This window comes from Piliocolobus tephrosceles, chromosome 16 (genome assembly GCF_002776525.5).
Source record: "Piliocolobus tephrosceles isolate RC106 chromosome 16, ASM277652v3, whole genome shotgun sequence".
Classification (NCBI taxonomy): domain Eukaryota; kingdom Metazoa; phylum Chordata; class Mammalia; order Primates; family Cercopithecidae; genus Piliocolobus; species Piliocolobus tephrosceles.
The window spans coordinates 15,239,476-15,261,678 of record NC_045449.1 but is presented as its reverse complement, the minus strand read 5'-3'; the positions used below and the strand labels follow the sequence as shown (position 1 = coordinate 15,261,678).

The 22,203-nt window shown below is 40.3% G+C and overlaps 1 protein-coding gene across 1 annotated transcript in view; it reads left to right on the top strand.

Annotated features, from left to right (window-relative positions):
- TEKT3 (tektin 3) overlaps positions 1-22,203 on the top strand; it is a 42,594-nt gene that overhangs the window by 5,696 nt on the left and 14,695 nt on the right. The window contains exons 2-4 of the mRNA XM_023188111.1: positions 4,959-5,566; positions 8,545-8,628; positions 17,541-17,611. Coding sequence (XP_023043879.1) covers positions 4,988-5,566; positions 8,545-8,628; positions 17,541-17,611 — 734 coding nt within the window. The 5' untranslated portion in view covers positions 4,959-4,987. The remainder of the gene's footprint in view (positions 1-4,958; positions 5,567-8,544; positions 8,629-17,540; positions 17,612-22,203) is intronic.

Sequence of the window (22,203 nt, the reverse complement as noted above, 5' to 3'; positions counted from 1 at the left end):
AGAAAGATTTTGTTTTTCTTATTAACACACATGCTTACCATTTCTGACATTCTTCATTTCTTTGTGTAGATCCAACTTTCCATCTGGTATAATTTCCTTTTCCCTGAAGAATTTCCTTTAACAATTCTCTTATTGCAGGTCTGCTGATGATGAATTCTTCTGGATTTTGTTTTTATGAAAACATTTTATTTCAGCTTCATGTTTTGAAGGATATTTTCACTAGCTACAGAATTTGAGGCTTACACTTTCTTCCAGCCCTTTTAAAATGTTGTTTGTCTTCTGGTCTGGGTAGTTTCTGACAATAATTCAGCACTGATTCTTGTCTTTGTTCTTTTTTTCCAAATGTGTCTTTTCTCTCTGATTTTCAAATTTTCTCTTTATCACTGGTTTTCAGCAATTTGATCAGGAGCCTTGGAGTGGTGGTGGCAGCAGGGGGTTGTGTGTGTGTGCATGTGTGTGTGTGTGTGTGTATTTATCTTCTTGGAGTTTGTAGAACTTTTTGACCTAGGTATTTATAGTTTTCAGAAAATTTGGAAAACATTCAGCCATTATTTCCTCAAATATTTTTGTCCTTCTCCTTTTTTTTATGACACTGTAAAACCTTAATATTAGAGCGTTTGCTGTTGTACCATAGGTTACCAAGGTGCTTTTCATTTTCTTTTTTAGTTAAAAAAAAATCTCTGAGCTCACCAATCTTTACTACTACAATTTCTAATATGCTGTTAATCTCATGTAGTGAAGTTGTACAAGTATAATATTGTATGTTTTATCCCTAAAGTTTATTTGGTTCTTCTTTAGTCTTCCATTTCTCTCTTCTCAATGTCCTCGTATCAAATACTTTAACGCAGTTTACTAGTTCCATCATCTCTGCCATTTCTAAGCCTCCTTCCATTGACTGAGTTTTCTTTAGGGGTTACATTTTTGTGCTCCTTATTATGTCTGGTCGTTTTTGACTGGATGCTGGACATTGTGATGTTACATATTTGAGTGTCTTGATGTTGTAAGGTAGTTACTTGTGGATTAGCTTGATATCTTTGAGACCTGTTTTCAAGCTTTGCTAGAGTGAGTCTTCATTACCTTCACTCCAGGCATAGTTAAGCCCTACCTCTAACGTATGGCCTCTCTGGTGTCTCCCCTGAATGCTCCAGGTGGTTGCCAGTGACCCTCCAATCTAGTTACTTTGTGTTCATAATGTATCTCCACCCTCTGTCAGTTCTAGAAATTGTTCAGCTAACAGCTCTGCCATCGCTCTTTGCCAGGGTTTGTGGAGTGTTCCTTGATGCCTGTGCAGCCTATTCTCAGCAAAGACAAAGATCCCCATGTAGATTTCTGGATCTCTATGTCTGCATAGCTCACTTTATTCCATAAACCTGCTTTACAGTTTCTAGCTTTCTCAGCCTCCCCGAATTCTGATCACTTTCTCAACTCACAAAGGCTGCCAGGCTCTGTTCAGTTTTTGTGTTTTTTCTCATTGTCTGAAAATTGCCTTTGGGTACAATGCCTTGACAATCAGAGGGCTCACCTTATTTGTTTCCCTTCTTTCAAGGATCAGAGTCTTATGATGCCTGTTGTCTGAGGTCTGAATGCAGTTATTTCATATACTTTGTCTAGATTTTTAGATATAAGAAGCTAAGTCTGGTTTTTATTATTCTCTCAGGGTTGGAGGTAGAAGTCAGTTTTCAGTTTTTAAGTGTTTTTTAGTTCATGACAGTCTTGGTTTTCTTGACCATTAATGGCCCAAAATGCATGACAGTGGAATACTTTGGTGAAACCATCCCCACGTGATGTCTTTTATTCAGTCTTCCTGAAGGACGTACGAGGTGGCTGGTAGGACTAGAACTTCAGTTGTGGCTGTAAAATATTATCTCTCCATATGAAACTGACAGCCGTACATGAGGAGTCCTACTTCTATGATCTCTAAACCACTACGCTTTATGCTTTAGATCCCAGATTCTATGACAATCTCACCTCTAATTAAAAAACGAATCACCAGGTGCTTTTGTAAACTGTATTTGTTTTTCTCAGTCCACATATCTCATCTGGTGTATAAACCCTTGCATCTTCAGATATCACCCCCAGAGCAGATGACTTACCATTCAAACATGGGTTGAGACGTCTCAAGATGCCAATATAACAAATGCTGGGAAAACTCAGATGGCATTCTACACGTGAAATTGCATGGTTGAAGGATGAAGTGAGCTATTGGTTTCTAGATCTCTTATTGTCAAGAATTAAGCAGGCTCATTAAGCATCATTAAGATGGCTCATGCCTGTAATCCCAGCACTTTGGGAAGTTGAGGCGGGAGATCACTTGTGGCCAGAGTTTGAGACCAGCCTGGGCAACACAGTGAAGCCTGCTCATCTCTACTAAAATAAATAAATAAAATTAGCCAGGCATGGTGGTGTGTGTTTGTAGCTCCAGCTACTTGGGAGGATTGCTTGAGCCTAGGAGTTTAAGGCTGCAGTGGGCTGTGATCATGTCAATGCATTCCAGCCTGGGCAACACAGCAAGATTCTGTCTCTAAAAATAAAATAAACCAGCCCAGCGTAGTGGCTCATGCCTGTAATCCCAGCACTTTGGGAGGCCGAGGCAGGTGGATCACGAGGTCAGGAGATCGAGACCATCCTGGCTAACAAGGTGAAACCCTGACTCTACTAAAAATACAGAAAAATTAGCCGGGTATGGTGGTGGGCGCCTGTAGTCCCAGCTACTTGGGAGGCTGAGGCAGGAGAATGGCGTGAACCCGGGAGGCGGAGCTTGCAGTGAGCCGAGATCGTGCCACTGCACTGGAGTCTGGGTGACAGAGCGAGACTCCGTCTAAAAGTAAAATAAAATAAAATGAAATGAAATACAATACAATACAATACAATACAATAAAATAAACCAAAGCAAAGTAGGAGTGGTCTATCACCATTTGAAGTTTCTTGCTAGAAGTAAACCAGATTATTTATTGATCTGACATGGGAGAGGGGTTGGAACTAAAGACAACCTTAAGGACCCTAAGGTCTCAGTACTTTGAATTTCCTTTTTCAAAACATAATGTTCAAGTTTCAAATTGAAAGCAAAGAACTGCAAGTGGTAACTAAGGCTTTTGTTTTCACCATCAGTCTGTAAGTTTGGCCAGTATAACATGTTTGGGGGCTATAGGAAGAAAGAATTTAGCAGAAAGAGAACTAGGGTTGTATAAGCACAGGGCCATGGGTGGATATTTTATCATACGATCTGTGGGGATTGTGACTTGAACACAATTCTACAGATAGATTATTTTGTAGTTGGGTACCAAAGTCCTCAACACATAGCTATTTTAGTAGTCACTAAAGAATTTTTATTTTTCTGAGCAGTGCATAGAATTGGATCTGATTGTATTTTTCCTTTTTAGTAAACAAGTCCATAGACATTAACCCCAAAACAGAATGACATTTAAATGCTAAAAGATATGTTATGGTCTGTGGCATCCTTGGTTTTCTGGAATAATAATGATCAAAACTTTCAGACAATGGAACTGGTAAAAAGAATGAAGTAGATCAGATCTGTATGTTCTAACAGGGGGAGTGGCCCAGAAAATATACTTAAGTTTAAAAAAAAAAAGCATGATCTACAATGATATATACAATGATCAGGATAATTCAGTTTTTGTATTAAAAAGCTTTATATATAGGTATAGATGGTATATAGGTAGAGGTATATAAAATATAAATAATACATATGTTGGTATATGAATAGGAAAAATCTGGAAAGACACAACTATTAATGAACTATTTAGTGGCTACTTCTGAGGAGTTCACCTTTGCGAGAAGGAAGGATATTTATCTTTTACTTTATCTACTTCTCTGAGATAGCAATTTAAAAAGTTAAGATCTATTGCACACTTTCTATGTGCCCGACACTGTGCTAAGCCTTCTAAATACTTAGCATTGTCTTAGCCCTCATAACCCCATGGCTTCCCTAGGATTTCTATTATACGTTGGAGGTGCTTACAGGTTGCAGGTTGCCAGGAAAGGAGATCCAGGTACTTACCTTGAGCTGTGTTTGCATATGAACCACACCTTTGTTATTCAGAAGAAGTGTTTATTTAGGATGACTTGTGGGGGCAGGGGTGGGGAGTTGCCAAGCAATCCCCTGCTGCTACCACTGCGCACAACAGTCCAAAGAAGGAAGTGCTATTATTATTTCCTATTATTTCTAAGTGAAGCAACCGAGGCACAGAGAGGTTAAGCAATTTGCCCAATGTCACATAGTAGTAAATAGGTGGACTCACCTTATTTGTTTCTCTTTTCTCATGGCTCAGAGTCCTGTGCTGTCCATTGTCCAATGTCTAAAATCAGCAGTCTAGATTTTTAGATATAAGAGGCTAAGTCTAGTTTTTACTACTCTATCATGGTTTGAGATGGAAATCTACTTATTTATTTATTTATTTTTTAGACAGAGTCTCTCTGTAGCCCAGGCTGGAGTACAGTGGCGCGATCTCAGCTCACTGCAATCTATCTGGCCCCCACCCCTGCCACTGGGTTCAAGCAATTCTCCTGCCTCAGCCTCCTGAGTAGATGGGATTACAGGTGCCTGCCACAACAGCTAGCTAGATTTTGTATTTTTAGTAGAGACGGCATTTCGTCTGGTTGGCTAGGCTGGTCTCGAACTCCTGACCTCAAGTGAGAATTCTATGTTGAATCCTTATCCATTAAGATGCATAGTTTAGGCTCCTAATTTGAATTTGTTGCAACAAAACAATATTACTCTCATAATTTTTATAAAAATTTAAAAGTTCAAATGGCCAATAAAAATGTGATCTTAATACATTCTAGAGACACAGAGATTAAAAAGAAACTTTGTTGGAATAGATTATCAATGGTGAATGTGAATCACAAATGAGAACAAGCATCTAATGTGTTTGGAGCTATATGTTTCACCAGAGATTAATTTATGTGACTGTCTTATTTTACTTTTCATTTTTTAACAGGAGAGATTTACAAATAGTGTTTTGGCATCATGGAACGCGTAGGTTGTACTTTAACGTCAACTTACGCCCACCCTAGACCAACACCAACCAACTTTCTACCAGCCATCAGTACCATGGCCTCAAGCTACAGGGACCGCTTTCCCCACTCCAATTTCACCCATAGCCTGAGCCTTCCTTGGAGACCCAGCACATACTACAAAGTCGCCTCCAGTTACCCAAGCGTGGCCCCGTACTGCACCAGATCACAGAGGGTGTCCGAGAATGCCATGCTTCCCTTTGTGTCCAACAGAACCACCTTCTTCACAAGATACACACCAGATGACTGGTACAGGTCCAATTTAACCAACTATCAAGAGTCCAACACTTCCCGACATAATTCGGAGAAACTAAGAGTAGATACATCTCGCCTGATTCAAGACAAATATCAACAAACAAGAAAAACCCAGGCAGACACAACCCAAAACCTGGGAGAACGTGTCAATGACATAGGGTTTTGGAAATCTGAAATCATTCATGAGTTGGATGAAATGATTGGAGAGACAAACGCACTTATTGATGTGAAGAAAAGACTGGAGCGGGCTTTGATGGAGACTGAAGCCCCTCTTCAGGTAAGACCTTATGATAGAAGGCACTGCAGTTTTGTGATTGTAACCCACTGGTTGAGTTACTGTGGTTATTTATATATTGAATTATGTTTTAATTCTCTGTAGAAGCCAACCCCCATCAATAAATCTGCGACTGGTTTCAGCAATGGCAAAACCACTGTCTATTTTTTTTTATGCATTATACACTGTAAGAACAACCACTTTAAGAAGTAATTCTGAATGCAAAGCAAAGAAGGCCAATTACAGAGACACCATTAGGATACACAACGTTTTAAGGTGAACATGCCATCTGTATTCTGCCATTCTCACATTGCTATAAAGAAATACCTGAGGCTCAGTAATTTATAAAGAAAAGAGGTTTAATTGGCACCTGGTTCTACAGGCTGTACAGGAAACAGTGGCTTCTGCTTCTGGGGAGCCCTCAGGAAGCTTCCAATCATGGTGGAAGGCAAAGGAGGAGCAGGTATCTTGAAGGGTCCAGGGGCAAGAGAGAAAGGGGGAAGGTGCCACACACTTTTAAAAACCAGATCTCCAGAGAACTCATTCACTATTCTGAGAACAGCGACAAGTGGATGGTGCTAAACCATTCATGAGGGATCTACCCCCACGATCCAATCACCTCCCACCAGGCCCCACCCCCAACACTGGGGATTACAATTTGAATTGAGATTTGTGCAGAGACACAGATCCAAACCATATTACCATCTTATCTCTTAAATAGGCTGCTTCATCACTGCTGTCCCTAAATTAAAATAAACAATATTTGATTATTTATACAACCAAAAACTTTATTTTACAACCAAAATTTTATTTATACAACCAAAAACTTAATTTTTTTAGTCTGTATCATGAAACACCTCCTGTGTATATGTTATGATTCCCTTTCAAGACGTAGTGACATCATCAAATGAGACCATCTTAGGACATGGAATTTGCTTGACTAAATAGAAAAATGGGGCTGAGATTAGGCCAGTTGCCATAGTAATGTAGGGAGCATTTCAGTTGGTTACTGGCCTCTGACCAGGCTTCTGAATGGGCTCAAGTCACCTCTAACCCTCAGGCTATGCGATGGGCCCTCCAACCCCTCTCCACCCTCCTCCATTGAAAGAAGACATTCCATGTTTGAAGATGTGCAAATTATAGAAATTATTTTAGAAGTATACATTTTGACGAGCACAGCTAGCACCATTTTTCTTCATGTTTGCACGACTTATTCCCATGCGGTGAGCACTTCCCGTAGGTCTCTACCATGGCGTCTGTAGTAGAAGAGTTTAGAGATTCAAGGAACTGGAAGTCTGGTGGGTGGAGGAGTTTCTTGGGGCACCCTGCGCACTGTCACTTCCTATTGCAACCCCTCCCCACTATACAGAAACACACACAGAGGCACACAGTCCCCAGGAATCCTGAGAACAGTAGATAGTTCACTAATGATCTTTTTGAATTAGTTCATCATAAAATTTTGTTTAGAATCAGAAGGGCTTCTACACCTTCCCTGAGCCTCAGATTCCTCTGAAATATTGATTTATTCTACAGTTCATCCTACCCCCGACTGCCTTTAAGAATTGAAAATATCCTTAAAATGATAGCTACTTTCTTACTTTCCAGTGGAGATTCAGTTTCTTCTCTTAGTAACCCTTTCAGTTATGACTACTTTCAGAAAGATGGTTCTAACTGGAATTTTTTCTGCAGCTTTTGTCCAGACGTTCTTGTGTGTTTGAAAATTTATTGTCAACACAGTATTGGAAAGTCCTTTTTAAAATTAGTCACATGAACAGATAAGCTTCCAAAGAGAAAATACAGGCAATCAACAAATATAAGAAAAAATGTTAAAGCTGAATGATAAAATACAAATTAGATCAATGAAATAACTACCTTTGGCCTATGAAACTTGCAATAATGAAAATTTATAACATTTAGAGCTGCCATAGGAGCAGAAAATGGACACTTTCATATATTACTGGTGGGGCTATGGATTGGTAGAAATTTCCTGGAAAGCAGTTTGGTAATATATATTCAGATAATCAGAGTTCCCCTCTACCCTTTAATTCTTTTTCTGGTAAGTGATATTATTAAACAATTAGAGATTCGCTCAAAGATTTTGTTCAAAGATAGTATATCTGGATTACAGTATACATACCATTATATTTTATGCTTTTAAAAATTTAATATTATTTGGGAGTCCTATGTGATGAAATAGTCTTTGAAAAAAGCATTTTAACTGCTGCATAATGTTCTTTCATACATAATTTATTGTTAGAAATTTAAGCTGTTTTCCATTAGAGCCACTAACATACTTTAGCTCAAAGAATGTTTCATGATTTGGGTCTACTATTTAATGTCAATACTAAAAAGCATAATATAAAGCTGTAAGAACATTATAACCTCTATCTTGTTAAAACAAACAAACAAACAAAGTAGTAATAGGAGTATGGCTAAATCATATTTTCTACTTTTCTGTATTTTTTCTCTTTAGTGAGTAAAGGCATATTATTCTGATAATTGGGAAAACAATAAATGACACTTTAAAAATAATCACTGGAACGTTTGGCAACACAAATATTTTGATGTTTTTAGAGATAATCATTCATTTCTACCTATTCTTCTCAGTAGAAAATATTTAGAAATATCTCGAAGACTTGTGTCTCATGTTATTGAACTGTCTCACCTGAAGAAACTAATGCCAACTAATGCCCTCAGATGCTAATTTGTGGGGATCAAGTAAATGCCATCTGCTTCGTTTTGTCAAATTTCCAAATTAGGAATATTTTCAAACTATTTTGAAGAGCTACCTCTTTAACTTTGAACTAGCAGCAGGGATTCATTTAGTTGTTACAGTCTGTTTCAGGCTAGATTTTCACAAAAGGGCTGGAAAAGTTGGTATTGGAAGTATCTATTGCTTTATTTTTGAAACAAATTATTAGAGCTGCTAGTCATGGATTGTCAGTTTTTATTAGTGCTTTCCATTATCTGTGTATCTGTAGGTAGCCCGGGAATGTCTATTTCATCGAGAAAAGAGAATGGGAATCGATCTAGTTCACGATGAAGTCGAAACACAACTGCTGACGGTAAATATGGGGGAAATGCATCAGTCACAAGCAGCTTAGTTGTAAATGTGTGTTGAATATGTAGAAGTAAAAAAGGATGTTACATAAAATGACTTAGAAGTAAAGCATTATCATATCAGATGTTGACAGCATTTAGCAAAGACATGTTTTTCTTGGTTATAATATATATTCATTGAGAATATGAAAAATGCAAACAAGAGTAAATAAAGATAAAAATCACTTGAAGCTTTATTAGACAGAAATCACTATTAATTTTGGAGTATTTCAGTTTTTTTTATTAATCATGCTTTTTTTTTCTACCATTCCGTTGCATCTTTTTATTAATCATTCTTAGATAGGCACCACCTAACTCAAACAATGATGCTCAGATATGTCTTCAAGACTCGAATCATTGTATTTATAAATTTGAATAGTGTATACTCATCTAAAATTATATTGGGGTAATTTTTACCACATCATTAGATATGCTTTTTTTTTTATTTTTTTTTAGACGGAGTCTTGCTCTTATCGCCCAGTCTGGAGTGCGATGGCATGATCTTAGCTCACTGCAACCTCCGCCTCCGAGGTTCAAGCGATTCTCCTGCCTAGCCTCCCAAGTAGCTGGGATTGCAGGCACCTGCCACCATGCCTGGCTAATTTATGTATTTTTAGTAGAGATGGGATTTCGCCATGTTGGCCAGGCTGGTCTTGAACTCCTGACCTCATGATCTGCCCGCCTCAGCCTCCCAACGTGCTGGGATTATAGACGTGAGCCACCACCTCCGGCCTAGATATTCTTTTAAGACATGATTTTTAATGGCTATGCAGTGTTCTGCAATGTAAAGGTGCTACCTTTTTTTTTGTTGTTTCAATCAATCCTCTCTTACATAGTTAGACTGTTTCCCTATTCCACTCCTTTGTTTTCCTATTTTAATAGCACTGCAGTATACAAAAATATTATTGATAACTGTAGATACTTCTGATTGTTTCCTTAGGATGTATTTTGGGAAGTGTAATTGATATGCCAAAGATTCTATGCATTTGAAAGCTTTTGATATATAGCCAAATTGCCATCCAGAAACTCACAGTTGCATCTGCACTACTCTGCTGATTCTCACACTAATCTCTCTTCCACCTTCCACCAATTAAATCTGGTTTAGTTCTAATTTCTCTGATCTTCACTTCTTAGACTTGTTACCACAGATCTCTATCATTTCTTAAGACTTCAGGGATCATGTACCTGGAGCCCTTCCCAATCTCTTTTTTCAGTCCAGGCACTTTATAAAGCATTAGTTCTGCATTCCTAAGTACTTGCCAAACATTTTTTAGTTTGGTAACTTTTTTTTTTTTTTCTGGTTCACATTCATAAAGCCTGCTTAGCCTATTGTCTGTCCCTTTCTATTGATGGTACCAGTGTTCCTTCATCACCATGGCTTGCTGCCTGTTGTCTCCCAAACTCCTTTCATCAATTTCCAGCTCTTTAAAAAAATATCTGGTTAATAAGAAATTCCAAAGCACCTTTCCTTCCCCAAGTTTCCCTTGGATCTGTCCTATACATTCTCACGAGTTTCTTCCCTCTGCTACGAATTCTTCCTTGACTCCCTAATTTCTGCAGGAGAAAAATCCACCAAGGCCTCCCTTGACTGACTCCCTCATTTCTCAGCTTCATTTCCAACTGAATCACAGAATTTCCACTGCAGTGAATCCATCTTCTCTGTCCCTGCACAAGCTTTGCAGGGTCCTACCTCTTTGCCTTTTTTAAATTGGTCCTTGGTGAGAATTGAGTCCTTGGTAGGAAAGTAAGTATGACAAGGTAGCAGCTCAGTCCTCAGAGTAATTTTATCCCCACACGGCATCAACGCTCTGCTTTAACATCACTTAAATTTTCTTAGTGACCCATGACATTAAAGATGACAAGCAGACTTTTTTTCTTTGCTCTCTCCTTTCCTCTACTGTCTGGTTCTCTAAGAGAACTCTGAGTTGAAATAATATACTCAGGAAAGCTTTGGCTACTACCAAAAGGTTTTGTAAATCTACTGTAAAAGTCACTGTCCCAATGGCTGCACAGGAGTGGTTAGAAATAGAACATTCTGCAGTGGGCTGTGATCATGCCAATGCATTCCAGCCTGGGTAACACAGCAAGATTCTGCCTCTAAAAATAAACCAGTCCGGCATGGTGGCTCAAGCCTGTAATCCCAGCACTTTGGGAGGCCGAGACGGGCGGATCACGAGGTCAGGAGATCGAGACCATCCTGGCTAACAAGGTGAAACCCCGTCTCTACTAAAAAAAAATACAAAAACTAGCCGGGCGTGGTAGCGGGTGCCTGTAGTCCCAGCTACTCAGGAGGCTGAGGCAGGAGAATGACGTAAACCCAGGAGGTGGAGCTTGCAGTGAGCTGAGATCCAGCCACTGCACTCCAGCCTGGGCGACAGAGTGAGACTCCATCTCAAAAAAAAAAAAAAAAAAAAAAAGAAAGAAAGAAAGAAATAGAACATTCTGAATGGAATAGTTTTGCAGTGATGGGTCTCCGCTCTTCTCTTCTTTCCCAGCCTTTGATGAATCTCACAAGCCTTAAAATAATCTGTCATCTACTTTGTCATCCTAACTGGATAGGAATTTACCATCGTCTCTCCCTTGGCCTTTTCTTCTCACTAATCCTGAGTTGTTCTGTATGAAATAAATTACAAGGCAGTTCTAACAGCTGAACTTCATCAGCTTGCCCACAAACACACTATGATATTTCCAACAGATATTTTTTTGGTACTTGGCTACATTTAGTGTTTCCATTACTTGAGTAGTGGCTCTCAAACCTGGCTACACATTAGAATCACCTGGCAAAGGTTTTCAAAATATCAATGACTGGGTCCCACACCCAGAGAGGCTGATTCAAATCTGCCGTGGGGACTAGGCATTGATCTTTTTAAAATATCCCCCAACTAATCTTAATGACTAGGCAGAGTCAAGAACAAGTGCCTCAGAAATTCAAAATACTGCTGAAAGAAATTAAAGATGATCTAAATAAATGGGCATATCATGTCTATGGATGGGAACATCCATAAACGTGGATGTTCGTGTTAAGATGGCAATATTTCTCAACTTGATTCATAGACTCAGCACAATTCCTATCAAAATCCCAGCTGACTTCTTTGTAAAAATTGGTGAACTGATCCTAAAATTCATATAGAAATTAAAGGATAGCGAATAGCCGAAATAATATCGAAAAAGAAGAACGCTGGAGAACTCACACCTCCTGATTTCAACACTTACTATAAAGCTGCAATGTGTAAGACAGAGTAGTACCTGCAAAACAATAGACGCAATTTGAGAGTTGAGAAATAAACCATCACATTTACCATCTATTGATCTTTGACAATGGTGCCAAGGCAATGCAACGGCAAGAGTGTCTTCAACAAATGGTATTTGGACAACCGGATATCCACATGCAAAAGAATGAAGTTGGATTCCTACATCACAACATACAAAATAGTTAAGTCAAAAGGGATCAGAGGCCTACACATAAGAGCTAAAACTGTAAGACTTTTAGAAAAGAACATAGGCATGAATATTCGTGACCTTGGAAGAAGCAACAGTTTTTTAGATGTGATATCAAAAGCACAAACAACACAAGGAAAAGCAGATAAACTGGACATCATCAAAATTAAAAATGTGGTATATTTTGAAGAACATTAGCAACAAAGTGAAAAGACTTGTGTCTAGAATATATAAATAACTCTCACAATTTAAAAAAAATCAACCCAATTAAAAATGGGCAAAGGATCTCACAATGAGATATGACGGATAGTTATAATAGAAAATACAGAAAATAACAAGTTGGCTGGAATGTGGGAGGAATTAGAAGCCTCATACATTGCTGGTGGGAGTGCAAAATGAGGCAGATCCTTTGGCAAATGGTTAAGCATGAATGGCCCTGTACAATCCATAGGATCCAGTAGTTCTACTCCCAAACGTCAGCCCAGGAGAAAAGAAAACATATGCCCAAACAAAAATTTGTGCATGGATATTTATAACACCATTATTCATAGCAGCCAAACAGTAGAAACAACCCAAATGTCTATCAACTGATGAATGGAAAATATAGGATAGCTGTACAATAGGTTATTCTGCCAAAAAAAAAAAAAAAAAAAAGAAAAGAAAGAAATGACGTGCTGATCTGTTGCTATAACATGGATGAATATTGAAAACATTATGCTGCATGAAAGAAACCAATCACAAAGGACCACATATGGTAATTCCATTTATATGAAATTTCCAGAATAGGGAAATCTGTAGAGACCATAAGTAGATTTGTGGTTGCTTATTATGAAAGGAGACTTGGGGGCTTGGAAATTGTAGGTGACAGCTAATGGGCACAGGATTCATGATTTCTTTGGAAGGTGATGGAAATGTTTTAAATTTGGTTCCTGTGATGATTATACAACTCTGAATATACTAAAAGCCATCAAACTGCACATTTTAAACAAGTGAATTATATGGTCTATGAATTATATCTCAACAAAGCTGTTTCTTAAAAACAAGAACCACTGCATTAGAGGTTTCTGGTTTCTAGGTCAGTAGCAGGGGGGGCTTTATCTCAAAAAACTGAATGTGCAATTAGAGTAATGGTTCATGAATTGAGAGAGGTGCTTCGGTCATTGCCAATCAATTCAAGTAGTGAATGTATTCTGTGGCTTACTCAAGGTAGTGATATTGGCATATGTTTTATTTTTTTTACCAAAATAGGTCTTAATTTTTAGAATAATTAAATGTGTATTAGCCAAGGAAAGAAGTAGCCTTAAAAGGCCTACTTTTGAAAAACATGGATGCAATGAAATATTTTCTTACGAATTCTGTTGAATTCTGTTGGCTATTATATTCAGTCAGTGAGAGTTGATAAATTCTTACAGAATGGCTTCTGTTGGGGAGTCAATCATGGTACTATCTTCTTAGCCCTCCCCGACCGTGCTGACTCCTTGGACTTTGGAGCCAAATGAACCTGCAAAGTCATCTACCCTGCAGCCTGCCCTGGTCTGGCTCTGTGATGGGGGCTGAGACAGCTGCTCAGAACTCAGGCTGAGGCTCTGGGCCTGGCCCCAGCTGGCCAGTTTCCTTCCCACAAGAGGCTTTTCCTTCCTCCGTGTTGCAGAAGCAGAAAGCAAAAATACTCCAGCCTCAGAGGTTTGTTGAGAATGCAGTCAATGAGTTCCAGAGATGGCAGACCTGCTGCTGGAGAGACGTTTCAGCATTTCAGCCCAGTCCAGCCCAAGGGGCTTCTCCTCTAAGGCAGGATTGAATAGCAACCAGCACGGAAAGAGGATCTGGGTGGGCTCTGACCCCCAGCAATAAGAACTACCCTCCTCACCTAGGTTTCTGCCTCTAAGCAGGTTGTGGGACCAGAAGCTTCTCACCAGCAGCCATGCCAGAAAGGTAGCTGATAGGTCACCTTGGCCGAACTCAGGAACAAATACTGAGAATGCAGATCTCTAATGAAAGGAAACACCTCTTCCCACTAAACTCAAGGATAAGTGAGAAGATAAGAATATTTGGTGAATCTATCATGAAAAAGTGTTGTATATGGAAACGAAATGTCTGCACCTACACGTGGTAATCGCTTATTAGCTGGATTCAATTCAGGCTTGCAGCTTGATTTTGAAGATTTGATTTCAGTAGCCCGTTCACCTGTTAGGCTGGCAGTTTACCCACTTTTCCAAAACTTAAAAAGACTCAGTTTAACACAGGTAAACAGAACCACATATAAAGCCTCAACCTGTGGGAGCAGGGTCTGAGTTTAACAAGGACATCCGAGTAATGATTTTATATCCACAATTCAGACCACAGCGCAAGGTCAGCACTCGTCTATATTTGTGGCTGAAACTCATAATGTTCCTCTGATGTGGTGCATATTCCTTAGCTGAGAGTACAGCAGAGCCCACATCTTACATGAGGATTCAGCTCTAAAGTCATGAAAATCACCCATGTTACAAAATTACGAGACCTAATGCTTACTGAGCACTTAGCATCTGCTAGGCACATCATTATCTACTCAGCAGCCTGGAAAGATGGGTGTTACTACCATTAGTTCATAACCTGCCTCTGGTCAGGTTTAGCAAGTAGCAAAGATGTTTGAACGGGGACTGTCTGATGCTGAAGCCTATGGCTTTTGTTAACATTTTAATTTTGTAAAAAATGTGTATGTATTCATGGGGTACAAGTGCAGTTTTTCTTCATTGATACATTGCACTGTGGTGAAATCAGGATCTTCAGAGCATCTATCACTGGAGCAACGCACATTGTAACCACCAAGCAACCTCCCAACATCCCACTCTCCTCCCTCCCCTCCTTCGATTCCCACTGTTCATCATTCCACACTCTCAAGGCATATGTTTTCAACCACTGTTCCAGCCAAGACCTGGGAGTGTGCACGAGCAGGGATTTTCACTTGAGCTGATGGGGAGTAAAAGGCTGTGAAGTCTCTATTCCACCTCCCCAAGTCCCACCTCCCAAGAGGTGAACTGTAACAACAAATGCTTCATGAATGTCTCAGCCGCTCGAATAGTAGGATGCATTCAACGTTCTTCAAACAACTGGACATGATTCCATGTCTTGTTTTCATCCGAAGCCCCACAAATGAAACTGCATTTTAATCACTTTGGTCATTGCAATCTGAGAATCTCAATGAAGTCAGTGTGATCCTGTAACTCATGCGGCCTGTAATTTCTCCCTAAGTCCAGGATCTGGAAATGTTGGACCCACCTTCCAGGGTCCTAAATGTGCATTTCACTTCCTTAGGTGTGAGGCAGCAGCCAGAGATCTAGCTAGATGAAGGCTCTTCCTACGCTTCTGCTTTCTGTGTGTATCCACCACCTTCTTGCAAACTTTCTTCTCATGGGCAGGTGAGGGAAAGGTTTGTCCTGCTTTTGCTCTACTGTGGTATTTCAAGGCCACCTCCACGTATGGGTACAGATGGATGGATAAGTTAGCACTGGGGACAGTGCCAGAGACCTTTGGCTTTGGGCTTTTTGTATTCTCATGAACCCTTCTGCCCCCAACCATCTGACATTCATCATATGACATTATTTAAATTCACATATAAAAATTATTGTTGTAGGAATTTTTTACAGCAAGAATCCCACTAAATGCATTTTTTTTTTTCGCACTAAAAGTCCCAAGAATTTCCACTCTGTGCTTTGTGTACACAAAGGATGGAAACACAATTTGGGGTTTTAAAGGGTCCTTTCTAAGCAGAACTCCGTGCATCTTTTGTTAAAATATCATCAAATTACACACAGGCACACACATACATGAGGCGTTGAGAAAGATAAAAACTAAACACAAAAATACTAAGACTGATGCACAACCCACTCTGAGGCTGGGAAATTTTACCTGCTTGTCAAGGCAGGGAGAATGTTGGTGTCAGTGTGTGAAGGGAATTTAGCTCTTTCTTTATTCCACTAATTCAGATACCAAACAAGCAGACAGTAGGGTGATCACATTTGATATTTTTATGTTAAACGATTAAACAATAAAAGAAGACGACTACATAGGTGAGTAATACTTCATATTGGAGTGGTGAAGGCCTTTATTATCTAAATGACAAAGGCAGAAACCAAAAGGAGATACATTTGATAGATTTGACATCATAGAAATCAGAAACATCTATATCAAAAGCACCACGCACATTTATAAAAAATTGTGACATGTATGATAAAAAATGATTGAATTTTAAAGATACTTATAACGCTCACACATGAAAAAGAAAAAATAAATGACAGAAAAAGTGGACAAGCACATGAACAGGCAGTTCACACAAGCAAAAAAGGCAAATGGCAAACAAATGAATACTCATAGTATCAGCTTGCAAATTTAGGCAGGTTTGCTGCTTTTGGTGGGGCGCAGGGGATGTGGTTCCATCACACTGGTGAAGATGGAAAGGAGTGACAGTGACCACTTGCTGGGCAAGACAAGAAAACACATGTTCATTTGTTGTTGTAAATGCGTACCACTTTTCTGAAGGGCAATTTGGCTGTACTTGTCAAAACCTTGGAAAAAGGCATACTCTTCGGTGGTGTCTAAATATTGATCAAGGTCCTTCATCACAGTGTTTTTTAATGTCATGGGAAAACGTTCAAGTTGAAAATGCCCCAAAGCAGTATGCATAGTATGGGAACTTTTTGGCTGAGAAAATGATAACAGTAAGGATGTGCACTTTTGAAATATCTTGGTGCTATTTTGAGTTCCCACATTTTCTAATGTGCATAGAAATTTCAAGGTGGAAATAAATGTTGATTTAATAGTCTGACATGTTATGGGCTAGTGGATACGTCCTAGCAGCATCAAAAGGCAACGTGTGTGGTCCAGTAGAGAGGCCTGGCTAGCACAGGTGTTTGTACAAGGACAGGCGCTGGGTTGCAGTACACAGGCAGGACGGGAGGGCGACCTCCCAGGGTGGAAGTCAGCCTCCATGTTTGGACCCAAGCACTGTCTTCTGGAGGATACATGTACTGCCAGAGAGAAGCTTCTTTTGGTTGTGCTTTTTTCCTCCCTGACTTACTTCGTCTTGGAAGAATAGCTATTATAGAAGAAGCTGTGCATTTAAATTTGACCTTGTATATTACCAGAATTTTGGCTTTTTAAAAACTGTTTTAAATAAGGACAAAAAGAGAGAAAAATCCTAAAATTTTGACCATGTCCCCACTTGTTCCATAATATAATTTCCCCATAGACCTATAAAGTCTGCATCTTAGTCTGATCTTTAGATTGCAGTATCACAGAGCGTGTAGATAAATAAGTGGATGCAAAATTGTTTTCTTGTTTAACTTCACAGTATTTTAAGAAACAAAATTTTCCTTCATTGATGTTTTGCTACATTGCTGATTTTGAGTGTTATATTCAACGACGAAAACATTAATGTGTTTTTTTTTTTCCAATTGAGTAGGAAGTTGATACTATTCTGTGTTGTCAAGAAAGAATGAAGCTACATTTGGATAAGGCTATTGCCCAACTTGCGTAAGAGCTTTATGTCTCTATACAATTCAAAATCTATCATTGAACTATACTTTCACGCCTCTCATTCAAATTTCTCTTAATTTCTTGTAAGGACACACACACACACACAGACACACACAGGCATATACACATATTTTTATTCAAAAGCTAAGATGATTACTTGATACCCCAGCTACTCTGATGTGATTTTTACACGTTGTACGCCTGTATCAAAATATCACATGTGCCCCGTAAATGTATATACCCACTATATACCCGTAAACATTTTTAAAAATAATACAAATAGACACTTTGGGAAATTAAGGCAGGAAAATCGCTTGAGCCCAGGAGTTCAAGGCCAGCCTGGGCAATATAACGAGACCTCATCTCTACAGTTAAAAAATAAGAATTAGCCAGGCATGGTGGTGGGTGCCTGTGGTCCTAGCTACTTAGGAGGTTGAGGTGGGAGGATTGCTTAAGCCCAAGAGTTTGAGGCTTTGAGGCTGCAGTGATGGGCTCTGATTGGCACTCCAGCCTGGGCAACAGAGAAAGTCAGTCTCAAAAGAATATTTTTTAAAAAAATAAGCACATGGAGTACCTTGCTTTAAGTTTCTATTTAAATAATTCTGAGATGCAGAAGGATTTCTGCCGTCACTTGAGTGTAACTAAGATTTCTTTTAACTCAAAAGACTGGCATTTTTATTATATGAAAGATTGACTTATAGTTGTTCAGCTCCAACATTTGAAAAAGTAATGAGTGGTGGTTTACTTGAACGTTTATTTTCCATACCTCCTTAAAGATCCGGTCTCTGCAACTGGGCGCGGTGGCTCACACCTGTAATCCCAGCACTTTGGGAGGCTGAGGTGGGCGGATCAGGATGTCAGGAGATCCAGACCATCCTGGCTAACATGGTGAAACTCCGTCTCTACTAAAAATACAAAAAATTAGCCAGGCGCGGTGGCGGGCGCCTGTAGTCCCAGCTACTTGGGAGGCTGAGGCAGGAGAATGGTATGAACCCGGGAGGCGGAGCTTGCAGAGAGCCGAGATCGCGCCACTGCACTCCAGCCTGGGTCAGAGAGGGAGAGTCTCTCTCAAAAAAAAAAAAAAAAAAAAAAAAAAAAGATCCGGCCTCTGCAATGATCACGCGCTTGCAATGCTCCCTGCACCCCACAGCATTGTAGTTGTTAATCCATCCTATTCCTCACTAGAATACACATTCCTCCAGGGAATGGGCTCTCTTTTCTTGGCGATAGTAGGTACTTAATATTTATGGTTGGGGGTGGGATGAGGAGTGAGAATGGGGAAGAATAATAATAAAGGTCTCAGGCAATGATCACAGCTGTCAGCATAGGAAAAGTATTGGCTGAGACTTGGTTAACATTAAGTAGAAAGATCAGTGCCATTTGCTTATGGCCACAGAAGGAAGTAGTGTCGAATATGCCACCCAATAGGAGAGGTGGTTATGTGTGTTATAAAAGCGTCCGTGCTGCCCATTTCATTTGCACACCCTGTGCGTCAGGATCAACACCACGAAGGCTGGCGACGTTTGTATGCTGAAATTCTCTAGAGCTGTGACTGGAAGGGTTTTTTAATTTGGAAATTGGTGAGGATAAGCAAAAAAGTAGTTGAGGATGACTGCATGTGGTTTCTGCTCCCTAGGAATTATAGAAACATGTTTAAGAGTGGTTCGAAGCATTGATTCTAGTTCCTAATTCACATTTTATTTTGTAGTCTAAAATTTGCTGCCCATCTTTTGCATTCTTGGCCTAGGTTGTTCTACCGTGAACAGCCTCATCTGATATAAATCTCTGTTACAAATTGCCTCAATACTGGCTGTATTGCAGACCTTTGCAGAAAGTTCTGTGTGTATGTACCTGTTTGGAATCTTTGCTATTGATCCTTTAAAGAACTTGGCTTTCCTTTAATACACAGTGGGCAAAATGCCTACCTCACTTCCTGGGATGACTTCTCCAAGATTTGTGGGGGACCACTGTGCTCTGTCCCGGGCAGGTGACTAGAAGAGAGTTTATCAACTACACTTGTTTCAGAAGGAGCAATGAAACCCTCAGCTTGGATCTCAGCTTAAAATAGAATCTCATTAGGCACTCACAGGGCAGCCAAGGTCTTCCCGTCTTGGGCTGTAAGACGTGTTGATGGGACGCTGCCTTAAATGCCTGCCCAAGCAGACTCTGAGGCCAGATCAGAGGGGGTCCAGGCAGCCTCTGTTCTAAAGTCATAAAAATCACCCATGTTACGATATTATGAGGCCTAATGCTTACTGAGCACTTAGCATCTGCTAGGTACCTGATTATCTACCCAACAGCCTGGAAAGATGGGTATTATTACCATTAGTTCATAACTTGCCTCTGGTCAGGTTTAGTGAGCAGCAAAGATGTTTGAACCGGGGCTGTCTGATGCCGAAGCATATGGATTTTGTTAACATTTTAATATCGTTAAAAATGTGTATATATTCATGGAGTACAAGTGCAGTTTTGCTTCATCGATACATCGCACGGTGGTGAAATCGGGACCTTCAAAGCATCTATCTCTGGAGCAACGCACATTGTAACCACCAAGCAACCTCCCAACATCCCACTCTCCTCCCTCCCCTCCTTCGAGTCCCACTGTCCATCATTCCACATTCTCAAGGCATATGTTTTCAACCACTGTTCCAGCCAAGACCTGGGAGTGTGCACGAGCAGGGATTTTCACTTGAGGTGATGGGAAGTAAAAGGCTGTAAAGTCTCTATTCCACCTCCCCAAGTCCCACCTCCCAAGAGGTGAACTGTAACAACAGATGCTTCATGAACGTTTCAGCCCCTTCCGTAACAGGGTCTCAGCTTAAGACAGGAAGCTTGTGGGACATCTTGGTCCCAGACCAAAGGAGAAAGGCCTTCTAGTCCTAGAATTTCAACATAATCACCTAAGGCAAGAGCCTCAGCACAGAAGTAGCAAGGGAAGGGAGCTTTTTCATTTTTCATCCTTCGCGCTTGTATACTGTCTTAGAATTCACAAAGTGCAGATCATTTGCATGCTGCTACTCTCATTTCCACTTTACAAATAAGAAAAACAGCTTTGAGAGGTCAAACGATTTGCTTGAAAGCACAGGCTGAGTTGAGGGGAACCTGCAGCTAGAATTGACTCATTCCATTCAATGCAGCCTTTACTGAGTGAATGGCTTTGCTCTACCAAAACTGTTTTTAGGTGCTGAGAAAACAGAGAAATTCCCAAGCTCTTTCAGCTATCTTACTTTTTCAAATACTAGTTATCTGCCAGTGGCTCCCCACTTTTTATCTCTACCCTAGACATCTCTTTCAAATTCCAGCAACCTCCTTCATGTCTCCCATGTGGATGTTCAGTGAACACTCCAGTTTACTATGTCAACTGAGCTCCCATCTTCTCCCCTAGCTTCTCCCTCCCCAGCCAACCCCCCTCTTAGTTGATGGAATTCCATTATTCCAATGACCCAAGCTCTTTTTTTTTTTTTTTTTCTCACTGATGTTCAGTTTAATGGGAGATTCTCTTGGTTCTATCTTCAAATCATAGCCAGAGTCTGAATACTTCTTGCTTCCTTCACTTTCATCCTCTTGGTCCAAGCCACCTTCATCTCTCACCTGAGTAACTGCAGTGGCCCCCTAATGGTCTTCCTGCCCCCGGCAGTCTGTTCTCAGCCCAGCACCAGAATGAGGTCCTTTTAAATTGTAAGTCAATGGCCTCCAATTTTACTTGAAGGAAAACCTGACTCATTCCCATGTCCATTAGGGCCCTGCATGATCTGATTCCCCCCTTTTTATGTCTTTGCTCAATGTCACCTGGTGAGACCTATTCTGGCCATCCTCTTTAAAATCATAACCACAGTCCTGGTCTCTTTTTTCCTGCTTTGCTTTTTAGCATTGTTCTTCAAACCACACAAATTGCCCATTCACTGAATGTGCTGTCTCCTCCCAGAAGCATGTCGGCTCCTTAGAGGAGAGATGTTGGTGTTGTCCACTGATGCATCCCAGGCTCGCAGAATGGTGTCTGCCATATAGGAGGCACTCAATAATTATTTGTCGAATGAAGTAGTCCATATGGCTCACCTGTCACCCATGCCTGCCCCCAGGGTCTGTCTTTGGTAATAAGCTGTGGGTCCCCTGTCTGTCTGGCAGTGCAGGCAAGACCCTGCATCTCAGAGCTCACCAAGGCCTCTTCCTTCCAGCAGGGTGGCTGCTGGAGTGTGTGAGCCTGGGGGGACCATCAATTCCTGAACTCTGTTGAGGCCCTGTCTCACTCCTGTCCTGGAGGTTAATTTTGACCTTTGGTTTTTATCTCCTGGCAAACTTCTGAGCCGTAGCATGACTACAAACTGAGGTTACCAATGGATGGCAGGCGGCTTGGCTATAAAGGCCTCATGATTTCTTGGGGATTTATATTCAAATAATGGAGAAAAAGGGAGCTGAGATGTAGAAGAGAGAAAGGAAAAGGAAAAGGAAGGAATGGAAGGCACAGATGTGGACAGATTACTTTGAACCTGTGTCCTGTCTGGAAGACTGTGTGTGTGTTAGGAAGATGGGCCCCAGCTGGGGCTGCAGATCCTGGACCGCTGTTTATCTTCACCTGCTCTCTCCACTTC